Source organism: Stegastes partitus, unplaced genomic scaffold (genome assembly GCF_000690725.1).
Source record: "Stegastes partitus isolate 25-593 unplaced genomic scaffold, Stegastes_partitus-1.0.2 Scaffold2109, whole genome shotgun sequence".
Taxonomy (NCBI): Eukaryota; Metazoa; Chordata; class Actinopteri; family Pomacentridae; genus Stegastes; species Stegastes partitus.
The window spans coordinates 39,777-62,579 of record NW_007579840.1 but is presented as its reverse complement, the minus strand read 5'-3'; the positions used below and the strand labels follow the sequence as shown (position 1 = coordinate 62,579).

The window sequence follows — 22,803 nt, the reverse complement described above, 5'->3', positions numbered from 1 at the left end:
CAAGCAAGTCCCGTTGCTACGATTAAACAACCAGAACACCAAAAACTTAAGTCAACTTTAACAACAACTAAACAGCCAATAATGCCGATAACATCGCAGTAATTCCTCTCCGTCCCTCGTCACAAACCTTCTCCAGTTTGTCCACCAGCCCTGCCAGCCGTCCCAGAGCGTCCAGGTCGCGTCCCCTCTGGTTGGACACCCGGACCAGCCGATGGAGAGCATCGTCCACGCTGTCGTAGAGCTTGGAGGTGGCAGCGAGAGCAGCTCTGAGAGGAACAAAGACTTCTTATTTTCATTCAAATCCAACTGACAGAGAAATCATGCCAACTTAAAAAAAAAAAAAAAACACTTTGGCTGGTAGAAATGATATAATTATGAAAACAAGAAGTATTGCAGACCAGCTGTCTGGTAAAGAAAGGAAACAAATCAGCGTATTCTTGTACATTCTCAGCCAAAGCTCATTACTGAGCGAGAACAGAGCAGCTACAGCAGTCTTCAGATCATCTCTAAGCCGCTCCGTCCTCCATTTCATGTGAAGCTCTCTTCCTCCTCCAGCTGGTTTTCATTTTTTTGTCGCAAACAAACAACTTTGTTTTCAGGATGAGGAGTATTTTTAACCTATTCTGACAAAATAATTCTTCAGCTCAAGAGAGGGAAGGACGTAAAGATCCCTTTTGTTGCCCAAACTGTTTGTGAAAGGTCTGAGTGTTGTTGTCCCAATAAGAACTGTTGTGCTTGTCATGACTTCTTATTGGCTTGGAGTTCTGCGTGTGATGTACGTTCCAGCAGGACGCCGTCTCATTAGCATCATAACAGAACATCCTATTTTTATCCAAACATATGCGCTTTAGCTGAATGTGTGAATAAGACTGTCTGCACTCATCCATCCTGGTGCCACTAGTGAACTACATTATCTTTCATTTCCAGGCTGTAAAGGCTGAAAACTATCGCAGGATGTATGTGCATTGGTTTATAATAACTACGTGTCAGTGTGAATGGGGTTAGCATGATGCTAGGCCTTGTAGCTGGACTGGGATTGAGGGTTCTGCTGCAGGGCTCATTTACTTCCCGTCTTAAATTTGGGTCCTCAGGAGGGAAGTTGGACCTTTTTCAACAAAACAAACAAACAAATTCTTGTGCAAGACCAAGAGTCTGCAGCAGATTTCCCCAGTAAAGGGTCGATGAACTTTATCTTTAGAAGCTTCCCAAGCATTCCTGTAATGTTGAGCTAAATGCTAAATGCTAGCACCACAATGCTAACATGTTCAGAATGTCATACTGATGCTAAACAGACAAACCAGTTTAGTGTGTTAACATGCTAGTGTTTGCTCACTAACCACAACGTTCAGCCGGGGCTTTAGTTTTGTTTTGGACATGATAATATTTCGATGATTGGTGACAAGAGTTAGACGACATGAAAAGTTAAGCGATGACTGTAGACGGTATTTTAAAAATTATTGCTAAAGTGCCTTAAATCAGAAGTTCCTTCTAGCAGCCAGCAGGGGGCGACTCCTCCAGTTGCAAAATTTGCACAGAGGTCTATGAGAAAACGAGCCTACTTCTGCCTTGATTTATTATCTCAGGAAGCATTTTCTTAACGAGTTTATGATTTCAATCCTTAGTTTCAAATCCTCTACAGCACAGCCTGGTGTTTATTTTGTAAGTGATGATCTTATTTAGGAGGAAACTGGACAAAAAAGTAAGATATGTTTGAAGGCATGACTCTCAGCGACGGCTCAACTCGAGACTATGTCCAGTCAATGATGCCATTTCCTCTCAGAGGGCACATGAATGTCTTTATCACTTTAATTCAATTCAGAAAACTTTATTTGTCCCCTGGGGGCGATTTAAGATTTAGGATTGTGTTATGATTCCTTCAGTAGCTCTTGAAACATTCACAAAAACCCCAATTTTCACCTTGTTGTTGCGCTTGGAAAAATGGGTTGCGAAAGTAAGCAGGATTCATCTTGTTAGTCTGGATCAGAGAGCTGGACCTCGGTGCTCGGTACCTGCAGTCTGGTGACTTCTGAGCCAATCCGGATGCACTGTTGGTGAGTCCGGCCAGCCAGGCTCCGCCCCTCTGCTGCAGCTCCGTCAGGCGCTGGTCGGCGAGGACGCTCACCATCAGCTGTCTGTGGGTGTCGATGCTCTGAGGAACAGCCTGGACAAGACCAATGGGATTACTAATTAGTATTAGTAATTAGTATTTCATTCAGGCGTCAAACTAGACGGAGGTTCAGAGAGTGACGGAACCTTGATGTTGTCTGGCATCGGCTCGGCGTCCATGGACTGCAGTGCTTCCCCGAGCAGAGAGAGGGCGCTCTCACAGCGCTCCGTCAGACTCTCCAGACTCTGAATGAACAAAAGCAGGAGAGGAGTTAGCGACAGATCAGCGTTTAAAATATTCCATCACATTAAAACCAGACAGTGAGTGAGCGAGACAGGTTGAAAAGACATGAAATCCTTTCTTCCCATGAGAGAGGTCAGAGGAGCAGCACAGGACAGGAAAGTGTTTTCATCTGTTTGGATGAAGTCCTATAAACCGTCTGGGGGAAAGCCATTAAGGATCCTTGAGATTCTTCTGAACCTTTTCCCTCTCTTGGTGACTTATCGTCTCCACCCAGTTCATGGTGGATGTCTGCAGTCGTGGACCACCAGCAGACAGACGGCGCTTCCAGACATCATCCTCCTATCTGTCCTCCCCCACAAACACAGTTTACTTTCTCTGACTCTGTTCTCTCACGTTTTGAGCCGGAGGTCCAGAAAACTCCTACCAAGTTATGAACAACTGAACCTCCTTTATTTACACATTTCATTATCAGACAAGACTTGGAAAACACTTTTGTGAATAAAAACTTTCTGCAGTCAATAAGATAACAAAACCTGACAAAACAGGGTCATGAACGTGTTTTATGTGGTAAAACTTCTCTAATTATGGTGAAAATAAGGCAACTAATGTTCCAGAATAAAATATGTTAGAAGGTATTAGAATAGTTTAACATTCAAAAACTGTTGAAGGAAAAAATAGATTAAAAAATATTTTTTTAATGTAGTAATATATACAGTTTTGGCTTGTGTGTGCTTTAAAAAAATTTGTTCATTTATTTTCTTTCTAATTTTTTTTTTCTTTTTAAAGAAATTTTTTACAAAAATAAACCTACCCGTGATTTATAAAATATTATCTGTAATTTAACAGAACAACGAAAAAAATAGCAAAAAATAAATAAAAATAAAAATAAAAATAGCAATAAAACAATCATTTACCATTTTTCACCATGTTTCTTTATAAACAATACTTTCATATCAGTTAACAGGAGACATCTGTAAAGAGTGAATTTAAATTCAATAAAACTATAATTTTACTGTCAAACACTGTCAAATAAATAATCCTTTTTTTTTTTAGAAAAAATAAATCAAACTTTGATGTGGACGTTATTTTTCTTCCTTTCTTTCTTTCTTTTTCTTTTTTTTTTTTTTTTTTTACTGGATTTTACTTTTAGATTTTACTAAATATAATCTATACATTAACAAAACAGAGAATCCGCAGAACAGCAGTTTAAAAAAATTATTTGCCATTTTTCAATACTTAATATCCCCATTTGTTGTCTTTTATATAACCGCAAATATCTGTAAAATATTTTCTTCTCATTTAAATACAGTAAACTGCAGAATTTGTTTGTTAAACACGGTAGAAGAACAAATTACCAACAGAGATCTGCTTACTTATGGGTAAATTAATGTTTTTATTCTGTTATTTTACTGGTTATTGTATGTAATTTGCCAAAAACAGGAAAAATATAAATAAATCAATAAAAAATCCGTAAAATCATAGTCAGTTGTTAGAAAAAGTGTTCATTCAGTCTAAAATTTAAAAAAAAAAAAAAAAAAACTCTTGACATCTTCATGTTTGCAGGACTGTCGGGCTGCAGCAACTATTCTGTGAAGGAAACTTAATTCATGCAAAGTAAATGTTTCTGGATGATTTTGCAGAAACGCGTATCGGCTGATCTAAAAGCCTGATGTGATCGTTTTTCCCTCTCAAGTGCACGAACTGGTCTGAATCTACCACTGAAACTAGAATATGTATGGAGGATACTGAAGCGTGTGAGGAAGTGAAGGAACAACGCGTATTGTGAAGCCAGCAGCCTCTCACCAGTCTGAAGGCCAGCCAGTCTGAGTGGCAGTGGCTGAAGTCTCCGTCCATGTCAGTGGGCAGCTGCTGCTTGTCGATGTACTGCTGGAGGACGGCTGTTCCCTGAACCATGTGGACCTGGATGGAGGAGAAACGATGAGGCAACACAGAAAACTGTAGAATAATGAGAGCTAATGAGGCCCAACACGTGATATTCTATCCTAACTGTTATCTAAGAAAATCCTTTTATTGAAGATAAATGTAACTAAAGCGGTAATATTTTGTAATTACAGGTCGGGATCATTAAGTAGAAATATCTGCAGCGTCTCTATTCGCTCATTTACGAGCCGGATTAAAACCAGTTGCTACCAAACAACAAAATGAGCCAAAGGTCCTGCAGCTGTTTTTTTTTTTTTCTCTCTCACCGTGTTAACAAAGTTTGAACGCTGCCAGATCACAACACAAACCACATGGCAAGAAGAATCCTCTCATGCATGTGAGTGAGAAGGATCTCTGCTGCTGGTCGGTGCAAAGCAACAGTTAGCGGTGTACGTACGGGAACCAGGGCTGTTCGATTCAAACTAAATATGGATTCAGTTCAAGCAAGAACCAGCAGCAATGCACGCACACATGGAGGCTTGTTCCTGTTGTTTCTTTGCACGTCATCACCGGGGTTCTAACGCTCTTATGTAAGCTCCACTTGGGTGTTCTACCTGCAAATAAAAGGCAACCAAGCAGCCCAACGCCGCCGTGTTGCTGCATTAATTCTAAACATGTGATCCGTGTGAGGTCACCTCTGCTCCCTCCAGAGTCTGAGAAAGAGATTCCTGCTGCTCCTCCACCAGAACCAAAACAGATCCCAGACCGCCGGGGACCAACACCTGCAACACACACAAGCGACAACCCCCACATGTGCTCCAGCTACTACCACATCTGCAGGCCGATTAAGGCGCAACAAGCAAACGTTTCGCACATTTAGCTGAACAACAGTTTTTGTTTTTCACTCCGTCTCACCTGGAACAGTTTAAGTGCAGAGAGGCAGAGGGCGGAGGGCGAGGAGCGCCTGCTGTCCATTAACACCGTCAGACCCTTTTCTTTGGCTGCAGGCCTGATGAGAGGTGGGTGGGTGGTTAGAACGGGGCAACCGGGGGGTAAAACCATGAGACACTGGGCATTTCCAGTGCCAGGAATTTAGGAAAATTCATAAAATGATGTTAAAGTTGAACCAAAAACTATTCATACACCATATTTAGAGGGTCATCTACATATATTCATATAATTTCTGCCAAAAGCTGCAGTAAAACTTCTGACCTGCTGTGAGAACCAGACGCTGTCAAATTTAGAAGATTTATTTTACAGATTCTTCCTCATTTGTTAAATTAAAGGTAATGTCTTTTAAAATCAAATTAAAGAAAGTGATCATTCATGTGTTAACCAATAAAAGTCAACATTTGACTATTTTTGCTGTATTTAAATCAGAAAAAAATATTACAAATAATTACAATTACTTAAAGAAAAAAATATGTAAATTAAGGATTGAACATTGTAGATAATATTCCTAAATTGTACTTTCCATGTTTTGATAAATAACAGATAATATCTATTTTTAAAAAATCATTAATTTCTCTGCTAAAAAAAGAAGAAAGCCAAACACTGAACATAATGTTCACATCAAAAATCATAATTTCTATACAGATCATTTCTTTTACAAGTTTTGATTGTAGAATAATATATTTTTTACTGTATTTAAATCAGAAAAAGATATAGCTATTTTGCAGATATTTGCTGTTATTTTAAAGAAACTAAATAAATATAAGGATTAAAAAGTGGTAAATAATTTCTTTAAACTGTTATTTTACATATTTTCCATGTTTTTGTTCAATTACAGATAAAATCTAGTAAATTCTTTTTTTTTTATTTTTAAGGCCCAAACTGTGCATAATTTCCGGTTTTTAAAATCATCGAAAATTATTATTATTTAATAAATATTTTACATTATTGTTTTTTTCAACTTAACAATGTTTCACCATTTTTTAAAACATATTTACTGTTTTTATTTATTTATTTATTTATTTATTTATTTTTAAGTGCAAGCAGTGATCGACCCACGTAAAGTCACTCAGAGATGCTTGCTAAACTGACTTTAATAGGTTTATGTTTTTCCCAGCTTTCTGGCGCATGCCTTATTTCCCCCTGAACCCACTTTGTGTTGTATTTGGCAAAATCAGCAAAGAGTCAAGTCAAGTCAAATATAATTATGATTTAGCTGAACAGATTCAGTAACAGGAAACAAATGACACAAGGCAGGAAATGTACAGGAAATATCACATAATTGGTATAAGAGAGCATGAGCAGAGGGTAAATCAGAGGCCAGAGGACCAGTTAGCGGTATGAAAGGAGCTAATGTGCACTGGAAGGACACCTGCGTTCACAAGCCTTCACTCTCCGGTGATATCTAGGAGCATATCCTCAACTACAGCTAACAATCAGAACCATTCATCTGGCATTTCTGAATTCTCAATTTCCGATTGGATTAGGAGGAGCGCGGCCTTACCGGGTGATTCTGTGGTAGCAGGCCAGGACTCGAGCCATCTCCTCCCTACACAAACCCTCCTCTGATGTGTTTGTCTCCATGAAAACCAGCGCTCGCCCCAGCCGGTCCACCGTACCTGTGGTCAGGAGGGTCATCAGTATTATATTAACTCTGGATAAGCTTTGACAATGCAGTTCCCATCGTGTTTTTAGGGATGCAAGGGATGGAGTCCATTCATTTTCGTAGATTACTTTCATTGAAAAGAGACCTGAAGTTTCGTCTTATGCTAGCTTGCCTGTCAGCTTTAGCCTTCCCGTCTGGAGGAGCTCTGCATCCAGCTCCCTCAGCAGGGCCGGCTCTTTGGATGTAACACAGTTTTGTTGGTCAGGACATGCTTCTGCTGACTCAGCCTTCTCACTCGAGTGGTTGAAGAAGGATGCGCCCGACTGGCCGTTACACACCGGCAATGGTTCGGCTTCTGTCTCTGATAAAAGATTAGAAAAATTCAAGAAAACACAACAAGGATATTTTAATATGTGTTGGATCTAATGTTACGTTTATCTCCAGACCTGCGCTGCTCTTCTTTGTATCATCCGTCTCCTTATCGGTTGCAGTTGGCACTCCATCAGCTTGGGCGTCCTGTTCTGTTTTTTCTGACTGGTTCTCCTCGGCGACGGGCAGCTTTGCCGGAGCAGAGCAAGTGGTGGGGCTCGGTTGAGGAGTTTTACCCTGCAGTTTCGAGGCTTTCTGGTTGACTCTGCCGCCGGACCTAGCCCTCCCTTTGGCCCCCTTTCCCTTCCTTTTCCTCCTAAACACAAAGCACAGGAAGATCCTAATGAGGTCCAGCAGAAAGCTAATCTTTACGTTTGTCTGAGGTAGTGTTTACGTCCTCCGCTGTAAGCCTGTACGTTGGAACAGCTTGTGTCTTCTGCACAGAGTTGCACTTGAGTGTTACCGAGCTGGACTTTCGTACAGAAGTGTGAAAAAAGAAAACAAACAAGATGAAAGCGTACAGTGTATTACATGAAGTAACTGTGTACCTTGGCGCTCTGAATCCTGCCGTTTTCACTTCCTTTCCTCTGGGACACACTCTGTCCTCCGTCTTTCCTTCACCTCTTTCATCGGCCACCTTTGGGTTGGACGAGCTCTTCGTTTTGGACCCACTGTTGCTAATCTCTCCACTTTCCAAGACTCCAGTGAACGGTCTTTCCGGTGCGTCTGACGTCGGGGTGGTAGCATCACTGTCTCCGCTCAGTGGTTTATCAGTGTCTTCAAAAACAGAGTCGGACTGAGACCCATGATCCGAGTGGCCCTCTACAACATGTCCGCCTTTGTGGTTTGCTAAGTCGTGGATTTCACTTGTGACCAAACCGTCACTACACTTGGAGTCTTTACTTTTGTGGTCATCTCTGCTCGGCTGCGTGAGGCCGTTGCTATCTCTCTCCTTTCCCACGCCGGGCCTCCTCTCTTTAAACGGGCCATCAAAGTAAAGACGATGCCTTTCTAGGCCCTCAGAGTCTCTGTTTGATTTATCTCCTTCATCAGAGTCGTGGACAGAGGAGGAGTAACACCGCCTCCCTCTGCCAGATTCTGCGGCTCCTGCTGGAGGCTGTGGTGGCGCTACGTCACCCTTGGAGGTCACCACGTCTCCTTTGGTGCCAAGAATAGCCCGAAAGCTTCCTGACCTTTCTGTTCTCCCGTATCCCCAAGCTTTCCCTTTGCGGAGCTTGATAGCCTTACTTCTCCTGCACAGGGGTAAAGTCTTGGTCTTACAGATCCCGTGCATCTCTAGGTACCTCTGCCTGGGATCAACCCCTCCATCAGGACCCCCTCTGGGTTCCAAAAGCTCCACATAATCCCCGTCCAGCTGAGGGTGCCTCGCTGTCCGCCCAAGCCCATCTTCACTGCGCCTTCGTCGGGGGAGTGCAGGGTCAGAGTCCAGGCCATCTGGTGGTAAATCATCGTCCTCTTCCTCATCCCAGGACCAGGAGTCTAGTTCCCCAGAGGATGAACCACCCCAGCCACCAAGGCTGCTGCCCCCCTCACTGGGCAGGCGGCTGGATAAGAGGCCTTCGCGGTCGGACATCAGGCCCAGCTCTTCAGAAGGGTCATGGATGAACTTTGGGTAGACAACCTCCTTCCATGGAAGTCTGACCACACCATCACATGTGCTGACCAGACAGGTGTCAAGTCCTCCTCCGACTGTGTGGAGATGAGAGAGGACTTCGTTTAAATCAAGCTGACATGTTTGATGAGGTTACACACTGACCAAATAGTTTCCTTCTACTGAAACAAACCACCAACATCAGCTTAGTGGAAAATCTTTCTTTAGCTCTGTTGCTAAGCTCTTCTCTCACTTCCTTTGTTGCCCTTCAGTCTTTTAGTCATAAACTTGCTTTTTATAGGTACACATCTGTTTCATTTCCTAATCTTCTTCCCAAAACTCACTGCAAACCCTTGAAGTGGTAATAATTTCCACCCAGATTCAGATTACGGCTACAGCTCGAGCTAAAACACCTTTTCTTGGGGTTACAAATAAATTAAAAAATATCTATTTTTGTTTTGTTGTTTTGTGAGAAATAATCTCTCATGTTTCGTGCTTTAAAAAGAACAACATTTTAACAGAAGCGGAGGTCACCCGTTCCTTACCTTCTCTTTTGTGACCCCGTTCTTTGTTAACACTGTGCAGCCACTCAGTGGTGAACACAAGGGGGTGCTGCGACTCAGGCACCAAGATTTCCTGAACAGTGCGCCCCCCAGGGGCCAGACACTTCAGGGCCAGTCTGGGGCACCGCGTAGAGAAGGGCACCACCTGCAGGTAGAAGTCATTGCAGCGCAGAAGCCTCCAGTCCAAGGTGGAGAGTTGCACCACCACCTTCTCGCCCAGACAGAGAGGCCAGCCGGAGTGAAGGAACAAGCAGCCCAGATACTGAGACTGAGACAAGAACAAAGGGAGAAGCAGAGATGGAGTGTGTTAAATAAACCTTTATGCGCTTAATATTAGGTTTTGCTGGACACGTCTTCTCTCTGTACCTTTAGTTGTGCTCTGACTGCCTTTTAGAATTCTGTCCTCTAGGATTCCTTCCTGCCAAAAACAGTTCTGCTTCATGCAGCATGGTGCTCTCCCATTCACAGACCACAGGCCACATGAGCTGGCTGGAGCCTCCCTGCATGCTCACAGTTCAGTTGATTTTCTAGAACCGATACCAGACGAGTCGACACTTTTCACCAGCTAATCTGGCCCAAAGCCAGTGCCACATACAAATATCAGACATGTGACTCACACGCTGTTTTCTAAAGTGCAAAAACCGCTGAGCTGGCATGACGTGGTGAGAAGAGTCTAGATAGCTGCAGAGAGTCGCTGTGAGTCACACAGAAACTTGTAGATGACCAGTTCGTCACAGCAGCCAGCCTCTGCTCAAACACTCGACTGTTTCAGAAATGTAAAACTGAGAAACTCTACCTGAACCATGCACATCACTTCTAAATATAGAAATACCACACTGAGCTGTGAAAGCATTTACCCAAGACCTTAGGTAGAGCAGCTTCTTGTGATATCCTGCGTGCCATTAATCAGCTGATCTATTTTGGTGATACGCCTTCATTCCCACCTTAATCAATGCTGTGTCAGAGCTCTATCCCCTTCTCTTGAAGTCTGAATTATAGAACTCATCCAGAACCTTTCTCTGCTGCTCCCAGTCACGTCTAATCGACTGACACGATGCCGCTCCCTCCCCTCTTCGTGCCCTCCAGACTCACGAGACGTGATCGAATTAAATTCTTTACTCAACCTCTCCTCCATCTCCCCTTTTTCTACCACTCTGTCCTTTATTCAATTTCTCCCCCTTAAGCCGTCCTTCTGTCTCCTTTCTCGCCAGTTCTCTTGTTGTTGTGTGAAGCAGAAGTCTGATATCCGTTAGGGTGGATATTAGCATTAAAAAGCATTTTTCTCTCTGAGAAAGTTTGTCTGTTTTGAGTCAGTCCACATTCTGTAACCCTCTGTGTTCTCCTCCCTCCTCCCACTTTGCCCCTCAATGTACCCCAGTGTTTGCTCCGTCTTCCCCACCTCCCAAAAAACTTTTTCGTCAATCAGTCTACTATAGTCTGCAACCTCCAGCATCTTCTCTTTTTTCGGACGCACGCGCACGAGCACGCGGTGAATGAAAGCCATGTTCATTCTCTGCCTCGACTCCCACTGCTGCTCTGTTACTCACTCTTTCTCTCACAGCAGCAACACACTCACATATGGAAGGAATTATTGTCATGACTCACAGTCTAACTCCCGTCCCAGGCAGCTCCACTCAGCGACAATGAAAACATAGTTTGCTCACAATCCCTGCTCGTGTGTGTGTGTGTGTGTGTGCAAGTCTAGGAAAACTGTAGAGGGAAATATGAGAAGGTTTCTAGCTTCCAAGCTTGTGTTAAACAGCGTGCGTCATTTGTCTCTCTGTGTCTCTGGATGTAAAATTAAAGGAATGTTGTTTTGTTGTGTAAATCAGAAAGTGTAAGTGAGTGGTGTGAGGACACAAAGTGGAAGTTTGCACAATGTTTCCGTGGCGTATCTCGAATTATACTATTTCCACGCTTTTGCTTTGGTGTTTGTAGGAGTCTCAGTGACAACCAGAAGGGTTTTATTTAGGTTTTCTTTCCCTGAATTTCATCCGTCTTTGTGTTTGCAGAGGAGCTTCTGAAGCAGGAAACCTCCTCTTTTGTCTGTGGGGTCACGGCGGCTGGTGAATCTCAGATTTCACCAGCCACTTTCACTAATTTTACTGACCGGCTAGAGGTTCAGAGGAGACTCGACCCTCCACAGCGAAGTTAGGAACTAGTAGAAGGTCATGCATGTGCCAGATTAAGCATGCTTTAACCCCTTTAGACCCCTTTACATTGAAGTCTTCAGTTGCTGAGATGCTAAACAGAAGATTTGGACCAAAAGCATATTGAGAGCATTGATTGGTTGTACTGACAACCACAAATGATAAAGTCAAGTTGTGACTCATCAAAATTTCTTGTCAGAAACCTTAAAGATTGGATTTCATTTCATGATCAGGATAACCCTCTGAAATGGCATCTTCACATTCACACAAATCACGAAAAACAGAATTTAATCAAACAGCTCCTACAACATAAAACATCCAAATATCAGTCGATGAGGAAGACGTGGCTGCAGTACATCAGTGTTATCGCTCTCTTCTGTGCTTTCTCCACAGAGGAGCAACACTTCCTACTCAGAGCACAAACTCAGATTTAAGAGTCGAGCCAGTAAGACTCTACATCTGCACATCAGCTGATAGAGGGTCAGAATGAAATAACGGCATCGACCCAAAACGAACAAGGACATGCAGCTCATGCTTGTCAGGATAAAGGTTTGAAGTTTTGTCTGAATATGTCCCATTGAAATAAATATGTCTGGTTAAGTAGATCCTTGAACTGGCTTTAGCTAAAGCCTATAATAAAAACTTGATTTCAGTTTATTCCAAAGAACAGAAAACTTAACTTGACTTTCACTCAGACGTTATTTCCTGGTTTTGAAATCTGATCAACTGTCTCGGATGAAGCACAAGACGTGAATCTCGGCTTAACACTTGTCTTGACTTAAACTCGTTGCTCCGAAGGTGTTAAAACACTTCTGCCTCTAAAAATGACTGCTGGACCATTTTCACTGAAGGAATGAATAAAGGAACAGCTGACAGATTTCTCACACTATACGTCTCGCGTGTGACAGCTGATTCTGCTTCTGATTATACAGCTCTGTGTGTGTTATCGGTGGTTTGGGACTCACGCAGGCGTGTTGCTGCAGTTTGTGCAGGAGGTGCTTGGCAGGTACGAAGTAGTCCAGGAGGTAGCGAAGACTGTCGTGTTGATAGGTCGACTCCAGGACTGAGAAGACCTGGAGAAACGATGCAGGAGTTGATGAGAAACACTTCATGCGTACAATGCATTAGATGATTAGATAATTAGGCCTTTCATCCTCAGAATATCAGCTCATTGGGAACTGAGAGCAGCCGTTACTTCAGCCGGATCTTTGTGCATTCTTAGTTTATCCAAAGGATTTTGGTTTCATTTGCCAATGAGTGGAAGAATTTCCTCGACCCAGACAGACAGCGTGTAATCAGAGGCTGAAACAAGGAAATCACCAAGGCTGCTTGAGTTTCTCCCCGTTGTTTAATCAAACTGCTTTTCCATAGCAACACAGAAAACTGATTGGGAGCTGCACTGCAACTGGAAATGAACCAATTACCAAAGTCCCAGAAATGTTAACGCTTTAGCTTTAGCTCAGAAGCCCCTTCGTCCACTGGCTTTTAGAGCAACAAGGTTCGAAAAACAATGTGAGTTTGACTCTCGTTAATGCTTAGTTGGAGATGTTAAAGCCGACAAAGAGTTTTGATCTCCTGACTGTTCTTTTTTAGAACAGATGAAAACAACAACAACGGTCAGTTTGAAGTATTTCGTGTTAAAAAATATAAAATAAGTAATTGCATAAGCGTTCGTGGCTCCTCTGAAGGAGTTACAAGCTTCAGCGGCTGAGATGGGACAGAGTGTGCACACAGCCACCATTCTTCTCCAGTCGAAGCTTTACGGAGCAGAAGCAAAGAGAAAGACGCTGCTGAAAAAAGCTCGTATTAAATCTTGCCTAAAGTTCACCAGAAGGCATGTGAGACACTCTGAAGTGAGCTGAAAGAGGATTCTTTGGCCCGATAAGAGCAAAATTGAGCCTGGCGGACAGCAAACACTGCCCACCATCCCCACTGTGAAGCACAGTGGCGGCAGCATCATGATGTTGCACAGCATAATGGCTTGTGAAGGTGGAGTGTGAAATGAATGCAGCAAAGTGTAGAGTCATCCTGGAGGACAACATGATGTAGTCTGCAAGAGAGCTGTGACTTGTTGTCCAGCAAGACCACAATGCAATGCAACTGAGAAATTTATGGCCGGACTTGAAAAGGGCTCACGATCCTGGTCCTACTTGAGAAGTTTTGCAAAGAAGAATGGGTTGTCCAGATGTTCAGGCTGACTGAGAGCTTTCCACACAGGCTCATGCTGTCATTGCAGCATCTACTCAGTGATGTTTAGTTTTGACATTACTGTGTAGAAATCTGTTTTCACTTTGACACAAAAGAGTCTTTTTTTTGGTAGTTTATTGTCAAAAAAGCAAAATTAAATTGATCATGATTCAATACTGAAAAACAATATGAGTGTGTTGATCGTTATAAATATGTGCACGGTAATACAGGTGAGTGTGGTGGTGCGGTGTACCTGTGAGAGGAGGGGCGGCGCCGTGCTCTCAAACGGAGGGTAAAGCGACGACAGCGCCCCCTGCACACAGTCCTCCATTGCCTCCGAACCCTGAGAGAGAGAGAGACAGAGAAAGGGTTAATCCACTGAATCAACTCTAATGTCTGTGTTTGTATTTAACAGCCGGTTTGTCTCACTTTTTGCTGACACACACATATACAAATATACACCCATGCACTGCTCTCAGCTTCCTGTTGTACGGTCTGGGGAGTGTCAAACATTTCCTCCAAAGGCCCAGTAAATGTAAGAACCCCCCCCAGAACAAAAGCGTTGAGAAACCGCTGCAGCACACATGCATGCACAGCTGCATGCGCGCTCCCACCACAGCGCCGGGCAGGCCGGTGAGCTGGAGGGTGACAGAACCCAGCACGCAACACATGCAATGTTTATTTTTCTCCGTGGCCCGTTGGCATGGCGACCTGCAACTTTTTTCTCTCTCTTTTCCAGCCTCCCTCTCCCTTCCTCCCAGACCTTCCATCTGCTTCTCTCCCTCTTTTTTTTCCCAGTTTCATCCCCATCCCTACTTTTCTTTTCCCTCTTCTCCAATATTTTTCAACTTTCTTTGTTTCACCTCCATCCGACTCTCATCTGACAACAATTACACCGAGGCTCTCTTCACCAGGCTGCATGTTGCGCTGAATAACGACAACCGAGGGGATAGACGGAACGCAATCAGTGAGAAAAAGAAAAAGAAAAAAACTCGTAAGGGGAGAACAGAGTGTACGGAAAAAGAGCGAAGTGGCGAGCAGGAGAGGGCCAGGATGGAATGAGCTGTTGGTGGTGGTGCGGGGGCTTTTATGGAAGAAGGTTCAGCAGTATTTGAGAATCATTTTCTGGGTTTGTTTTGGTATACAGAGGGGAGCTGGGGTTGACCACAGAGGAGGACAGAGCGAGTGTTACAAACAGGAAAGTATTTGGGATGAACTCGGGTTCTTCTATGACTAACTGCTTGCGCAACTTTTGACTGAGATGCCCCCGACAACGTAAACTCAACAAATCAGAGTGGAGCTAAAGCAAACGCCAGGTCTTATTGCAGTTGTTTGTGGCTGAAGAGAAAAAAGAACACAAGTGTCTGTTTCAGCAAGTAAAGAAAAATACAAACTGGAGGCTGCTTTTTGAGTAAAAAGCTGGAAATCAAGAAGGAGAAAGTCCAAAGAGTTCTTCTTTGTTTATAGCTGCGGGAGAGCATCTCCGCTGAGGTTACTCCGGGTCACTCACAGGAGATGTTAGCGTCTGTTTCCTACCTCCTCTCTTGGCTCGAGTGCAACTGTTTCAGCGGCTAACTACAACCCAACAGTCCACTGGCACTGGGCTCAAATTCATTTTTCCATAGTAAGAATTTCGATGGGAGCTATACTTGGAAACTTGGAAAAACACAAAACTTACATAAATGTTGCAGATGTTTCCACAGGCCGAGCGCTCAAAGGTCGCGTCGGTTCTTTAGCTTTGAGCGAACGAAACCGCGAAATCGCCAGGAGACTTTTTTTGGAAACCACACATAAAATATCCAATCTTAAAAGACAAACTGTACGAGCCCATTTATCTCAAAACGAGGCTGAGGTTTCATCAGTTGGTCACCATTTCTAACTTTCCCGATAATTAGCCTTTGCAGGAGTCATTAAGTTGAAACAAAGCAGAAAGAGAGCAAATGGTGCACTTTACTGGCCCGCTTTAGCCCACAGCAAGTCACGCTTATGTCACTGCAATGAAAGACAAAAAAAGAAGAAAGAAGCATGATGAAAGGATATAACTGGTGTGTAGAAGGAGGTTTGTTTGGTTCTAAAAAAATATAATTCAACAAACAAACTCTACAGTTTGCATCAGTCTTTACATTTTTAGACGACTTCTTATGAAATGATGTTCAACCAACAAACTACACTGAGTTAGAGGAATCGGCAGCATAAACATCAGCTGATTAGTCATAAAATAATAAGTTGTCCTGATTAGTTTTCCACATAATTTAATTACATTTTTTGTGTGATGATTATGAGCACAAGTTTTTTAAGTTTAACATTTAAAATTAGGTTGCTTCAATTTCACTAAAGTGGATAATCGTGACAACTAAACATTAAAACGGAGCTCTTTTGTGCACATTACTATAAATTCAACAAGTTAGGATGACGTGTGTTTACTGAATTTAGTTCATCTCTAGTGCTGCTGCAGCCTGATGCTGGTTCGTTAAAGCTCAGCTAACGGTGATGCAGAACTGAGGCTTCAGACTCTGTCAGTTAAAAATAAAACTCATCCGTTGTCTTGTATCTGCAGGAATGCAAACTCATGTTTAACAAAAAAGACTTTTTCTTTTCTTTTTTTTACTCAACAAGGTCCTTTTTTGTCAATTTTTTGCCAGTTTCAACACATTTTATTTTCATTTTTTTGTGCAGCAAGTTTTAAAAAATCACCTAAAACTCACCTTTTTGAAAATGTCTGCCCTGTTCTTGCCTTGTGTTCAATTTAAAAAACATTTTAAAGATTGTTTATCATGTAAAGCATCTTCAAATATCTAGAAAAGCAGTTTATGAATAACTTCATTAATAATAGTAATTATTAGTTGTATTATATGTACTATTACTACTTTCTTTAGTAGTTTCTGGCTGTTTTATCTTTTTGTTCCTGTAACTTTTAAGAAACCACTAAATGAAAAGTCCGTTCTGACATCGTTGTTTAACCTCTAACACACAATCTAAAGCGTCTAAACCTGTCCAGGCACGTTTGGTAGTTAGAATCAGAATCAGATTTATTGTCATTGCACATGTCACAAGTACAGAGCAAGGGACCTGAAATCAAGCCAATTTTATTAAGGTCAACTAACAGAAGTTTGCGTTTAAATTACACAAAATATTACGTCGATGCAATTACCAACATTATTACCCAACCCCTCAAAAACTATGTACAACTTAAAGGGTTTGTTTAAATCAGTGAATTAGAATTTCTGTCTTGTAATTAATGCGTTTCATCAGGTGATGGGATCAGACGCCTTGAGTTAGAGTGACAGCAGACAGACTGTGGTCAGTTTCAGGCTGTCAGAGGACGTGTTGTTGTAGGTGTAACGGTGATAAAAGAGGTTCAAACAGCCTCTTGGCTCACTGACAGAACATATTGAGTCTAGTAAAAGCCCAGCGGGGGGTTCAGGGGATAGCGAGGCGAGCCAGCAGGAACTTCCTCTCAGTCTAAAGCCCTTTTAAAGAATCCCACAAGACTGGAGTTAATTTCATCGCGACATTAAATTACACCAAAAACATGAGAGCGGACACTCTCTGATGTTCTTTTAATTCTTCTTTTGGTCCGTTTCCTCAAAGACACATATGTATCATCAGACCGGCTGTAAATGCCAGTAGAGGCGAGCGCTTCTCTGCAGAGCTTCTGTGCTTCCAACGCTCTCTGACAGACGTGAACGGGAACAGCTCTGCAATCTGAGTCCATCTGGCTCGGCGGAGCCCCTCCGGATCAGAACTGTAACTTGTGCCAGCTGAAACAGTCACAGCGCAGCGTACAATGTGCCACTCACAGAAACTCTGCTCAAGTGTTGGTACAAATAGGCCTGCTTTGCTCATGGAAACCAACTTTTTTTTTTTTGCACTTATCAGCATCACGTTGGTTCTTCCCGCTCTCACCGACACCTTTGTTCGTGCTGCTGCTGCTCGACCGGCTGAACTCGCTGCAGCTGCCTCAGCTAGCAGGCCTGCAACAATATTTAGTTTGGAAGTGAAATGTACAATTGTATGCCACCAGCAACGTTTCCTCCGTTTTTCTCCAACATTGAATCTCTTTGTGTTCGCCAGCCTGTGCGCTCAACGTTCAACAGGATGCACCTCTGTTAACATCCACACGGCGGTGCTTCTGTCAAATAATAACTCACTGAGAAAGATGTTTGATGGAGGGTGAAAAAGAGTGATGCGGCTTCTCAAAAAAATTATAAAAAAGCTTATTTTTTGCTAAAATCTGGGTAACTGTGACAATTCCACATGTTTCATTTAGCAGAGGATTTATCCAAACATCTGAGAGCAGACACAACACAAGCAAGGATCTAGTCAGGAGGAAACAATCTAGACTAGATAAGTGCCGTAGAACAAGTTCAGGTGTGGTAGGGGGTTGATGCCAACAGCAGGCTGTGTGGGAGGTAAAAGGAATATTTCATCCTTTTCTGTTCAGTCTGTCAAGTGCAAAGGTGTTCAGTGAAGAGCTGGTCTTTGGTCTTTTCTTAAAGACTCAGAGGAAGTCAGCAGATTGAACAGAGTTTGATAACTTGTTCCATCACCGTGGAACCACAGAGGAGGAGAGTCCAGCTACGACCTCGGGCCTGTTGCGGTGGTTGTATCAGGAGGCTTTTGTTGGTGGAGCGTAGACCTGAATGAGAGAGTTCAGGTAGGAGGGAGCTGTTCTTATAGTGGTTTTATAAGCAAGGAGGTGACGACCCTCCACCTGTCCACCAGGTGTCTCTGTGATTTCCTGTTGCAGAGGCTGAGTCGAGGGTTGTCTGTGGATTGAGCCACACCAGGGACCAGTGGGTCAGCCTTAGACCTCCTTCATTCCCTCATCCTGACTCTTGCTTGCTCTCTAAAGCCCGCTACACAGTGTGTGTGAGGGAATCATAGCGATATCTTTGGTCTTGGCTCTAAATCGGTGGTCCTACGTCGCACTGTGACGCAGTTACAAGGACGGCTGTTGTCATGGTCATGTGACCAAAGACAACCTGCGATAAAACTCTGACAGCGTCAGAAGTTTGGGGTGATAGTCTCACACTGCTGCTGCTGTGACCTACATCAACTAACTAACCAATAGAAAAGCAGGATGAGATGACGTACTGATCAGTGGGACACTAGCTCCCTTTGCAAAATTATCGTCCAAAGTTGGCCTCTGAGCCACGACCACGTCCTTATTCTCCTCCTTCTACTTTTTAGGGATTTCTCTCCAAACACATAAATGCCACCAGGACGAGGGCTCCGTTCACGCTTCACTAGTTTCTTTTTTGTGGATGGATGGCGCACGCTTATGACGTTTTATTCTCACACATTCACATTGACTCTCGTACATCGTAGGCTGCGATTCGGCTAGCGTTTTTATTGTGCAGTCTGCACACAGCGAACTTCATGTCGTGCTCACAGTTTATTAGATTCACGTCGTACACTGTGGCTAGCTGTGAACTTATAAGATTGTTGTCTGTAGCCAGCCTAAGAGGTTCTGTCTCCAGGAACACCAGCAGCATGGTTTTGGGTTTTGTTTAGTTGCTTTTATGCGTCTTTTTGCTTACTTTTTAGTCTCCACATAGTTGTTGTCTCCCAGTTTTAGTTCCAGCTGTTGATCCAGCTGTAACGTTACACACATCTATAACGTGTGATATGTGGGTCGAGGGTGTTTAACTTAAAGCATCAAATACCAGTGTATCTAACTGTTTCTCATAGGTGCACATGAGACAAAGCAGCACTGAAGTATGTGAACCTGATTTCCTCTCAGACTGTCAAGCCTCTGCTATAAGGGACTATAGGTGTAATTCAGTTACCGGTCAATCGGACAGACGCTCGCATCACTTTGGACGAACCAGCGGGGGCTCAGTGTAATTTGATGCAATGCAATAAAGCTGAAGTGAAGGCCTTGGTTTTATATAATTCCCACCAAAGGCAGCTGGCACAAGATGCAATCTGGAGAACTGCAGGCAGGTCTCAGACCTGGAAATGAAACCTGAACCTTTGCCCCCTACAGTGAGTCCAGAGGGGACGAGTCACTGCAAATCAATACAGAGTTGTTCTGAGTGACCACCTTTGTCCACTGATGGAACCTTTCTATCCTGATGGAAGTGGTTTAAGGATGAAAATGAAGAGAATCAGATGCTTTGAGAGTCGCAGCCACCAGATATGAACCAAACTGGGCAGATTTTGGAAGAATGACTTGGAAGAACCACCATTAGGGATGAAGCTGTTGGTGGTGGAGGAGGCTCAACACCTTCACAGACACTTTATGTTTGTTTTTCCTTTAATTTGTCTGTCGCTGAAAACAGAAAAACCGAATCAGGAAAATGATGAGGAGCAGATTTCAGCTCGGAGTTTGACAAGAAGCACGACAGTCCGTCCAGAAACAGCTAAAAATAGCAAAAAATTTTTGAATCAGAAACAGATTTATTGCCAGGTATAGTTCACACAATACGAAGAATTTGTCCTGGTGGGTCGGTGCACCAATGAATATAGAGTAGGGTACAGGATTAAAATATAAAATAGCTAAAAAATAAATAAAAGTAACTGTAACAGTGCAAAGCAGAAGCAAAAAATATCGTGGAGTGAAAAGTTAGATTTAAATCTAAATAAGAACCATAGAGCTGTGGTGTTATTTAGAGGAATATTGAGGGTACAGATATACTGATTTTTACCAAAAGTACTGCAAACTGAAGGTGTGGAGCTGCAACGAGACCAACATCAGTGCAGCTGATGAGATGATGAGCAAAGAGATGAGGTGACACTCAAAGTAGGCCTTAGAAAACACACATTGCTGGGTTTTGCTGATTAGTTGTCTGACTGGTTCCTGTCGTACTGGGCAGGATCATCAGCAGGGTAAACCGAGCCCAGCTCACCTTCCCTATCAGTGGGTGAACAATCCAACGCTTGGTCTGCTTCACAGCGATAGGAAGAGCCGAATCAAAAAGCGACGTGAACGCTTGGCCGCCACAAGCCAGTTGCCCCTGTGGTAACTTTTCAGACACCTTCTGCTTAAAACCCAAAAGAGTCAGAAGGATCGTGAAGCCCCACTTTTGCTAAAAGCCAGGATCAAGCGAGCTTTTGCCCTTCTGCTCCACGGAGGGTCAGGGAGCGCTAACAAACAGCTGGGGATCGAATAGTTGAAGTACTGAACCATGAAATGTGTTCAAAAGCAGCAAAGCAAGTGAGCGGACTTTATTATTTTTTGCATAAAATTGTAAAAATACAAGATCCCTGATGTGTAGCAACTGCAAGCATGAATATCCTCCATCCTCATCATCCCGTCATTTTATTCACTCTGTCCTGTTATTTACAGTCTGTGCTGGTTTAGCAGCCGGATAAGTTCAGCACATGCAGGACAATCAGCACAGTGTGTATATCCTCCTGTTTGTCTGCTGAATACGGGACGCACGGCGCTGAATATGTCATTCCTGCGTCAGATTTCCTGCCTTTCTCTGCCGTACGGAGACCAAAATGGAAAAGTGTTGTCTTCCAAACTGATGCTTTGGGGGAGAAAAAAAGAGAGAGAACAATAGAGATACAAGGGATAGAGAAGAGAGGAAAAGTTGACAGAAAGGAAAGAAAAAAACATGTGAAAAGGATTTGGAATATGTAACATGTCAGTTCAGCTCGTATGAAATATGTTGAGAGTGAAAAAAGAGACGTTGAGCAAACCAGACAGATTTACAGAGGCCTCAGACAAAAAGAGGAAAAGAGAAAAGGAGGAGGAGGAGGAGGAGGAGGCTGACCGGTGGGAGAGATCGATGGGAAACAAGAGCAGCAGCAACCATGATAGAAACCAGATGTACATGAAGGCCGGAGGAAGAGCGATAGAGCAGAGAGGAGTTTAGAGGACGGAGGGGCGACGGGAGATGACATGATGGGAAGAAAAATGAGAGAGATACTGACGGAGAAGGAGGGAAGAGGGTGAGGAGAGGAGAGACGGGGGGGAAAAGAGAAAGAGACAAAGGGAAATGAGCATGAAGAGGAAGAAAAGGGAGAGGCCTGACACTGATTTCCTCTCTTAAATCAGCCTGTATAATCTAAGCTGACCTACAGCGGGTCAAACAGCTCGCCGGGGCTTTTTACGGATTGTTTTAGACTATTTAAGTGCTCCAGTCTGTCGCAGAGCAGAGCGAAGGCAGCTGAGATTTCACACAACACCGTCCTGCTTTATCGTTTCCATAAAAACAACACACACCAGGAGAAATGTGAGAAATGAGCACGTCGCTCTGTCACGTTTAGCGGCGCTGTCGGGCTTTATGGTGGGAAGCAAATCCACATTGTTAAAAAAAAAAAAAGAAAAGAAAATCATAAAAACTGCAAAAAACAATGACAACTGTCTGTAGAACAATTATATTTTTTGGGCTTTTTTAATTACAGTTAAACAGTGATATGTTATGGTCACACATTTAAAAGAAAAAAAAAGAAAAGAAAAAAATGTAAATTTGAGGTGGATATTATTTGTAGTATTATATATGTGTACGGCCTTTTTTTTTTAACCCCTTACAGTCAGCATGTTTTTTTGGTTTTTTTTTTGTAATTTAATTTTTTTTTTTTTTTTTCTGTAATTCAATAAAACAGGGTAAATCTATAAAATAGTTTTTTAGAAAATAAAAATAATAATTCAGCTTTTTGAAATCCCTAACATACAGAATTTTTTCTTTTAAATTGCAGCAAACATCTGCAGGACACCATCTATATGATGCTGTTAACAATACTGTAAAAAGTGTCATTTTAAAGTAAAATAAAACTAATAAAAATAAACTAATTACCGGTTGTTAAAATATAGATTTTTGATGGAACATAGTTTACAGTTTTAATATATTTATCAACAGCTAACATGTTGATTAATACTTTTTTCTCTATTTTACTAAATATCTGTAATTTAACAAATCAGGGAAAATCTGTAAAATAACAGTAAATTGTTTGTTTGTTGTTTTTTTTTTTTTTTTTTTTTTAAAGCTTCTTTCTTTCTTCTTTCTTTTTGGTCTTTTTTTTTTTAATTACTTTTTATTTTGCAGAGTTACATTACAGTGGACAAATCCCTTGTCCATGCACCTCCTCATCATTAGCATGCAGTCTGGTTCACTGAGCAAAAATCAGTTAAACTTTGACCCCAGGTGACCTTTGTGGATGCAGCTAATCACCGTTTA

General features: G+C 42.6%; 1 protein-coding gene across 1 annotated transcript in view; it reads right to left on the bottom strand.

The window, feature by feature from the left end:
• Positions 1–22,803, bottom strand: part of LOC103373974 (pleckstrin homology domain-containing family G member 4B-like) — a 50,256-nt gene that overhangs the window by 24,010 nt on the left and 3,443 nt on the right. The window contains exons 2-14 of the mRNA XM_008303986.1: positions 13,923–14,012; positions 12,448–12,555; positions 9,315–9,600; positions 7,706–8,867; positions 7,235–7,473; positions 6,961–7,149; positions 6,687–6,801; positions 5,147–5,240; positions 4,927–5,013; positions 4,154–4,270; positions 2,254–2,352; positions 2,010–2,161; positions 128–266 (exon numbers count right to left, since the gene is read on the bottom strand). Of these exons, the coding sequence (XP_008302208.1) occupies positions 128–266; positions 2,010–2,161; positions 2,254–2,352; positions 4,154–4,270; positions 4,927–5,013; positions 5,147–5,240; positions 6,687–6,801; positions 6,961–7,149; positions 7,235–7,473; positions 7,706–8,867; positions 9,315–9,600; positions 12,448–12,555; positions 13,923–14,012 (2,877 nt within the window). The remainder of the gene's footprint in view (positions 1–127; positions 267–2,009; positions 2,162–2,253; positions 2,353–4,153; positions 4,271–4,926; positions 5,014–5,146; positions 5,241–6,686; positions 6,802–6,960; positions 7,150–7,234; positions 7,474–7,705; positions 8,868–9,314; positions 9,601–12,447; positions 12,556–13,922; positions 14,013–22,803) is intronic.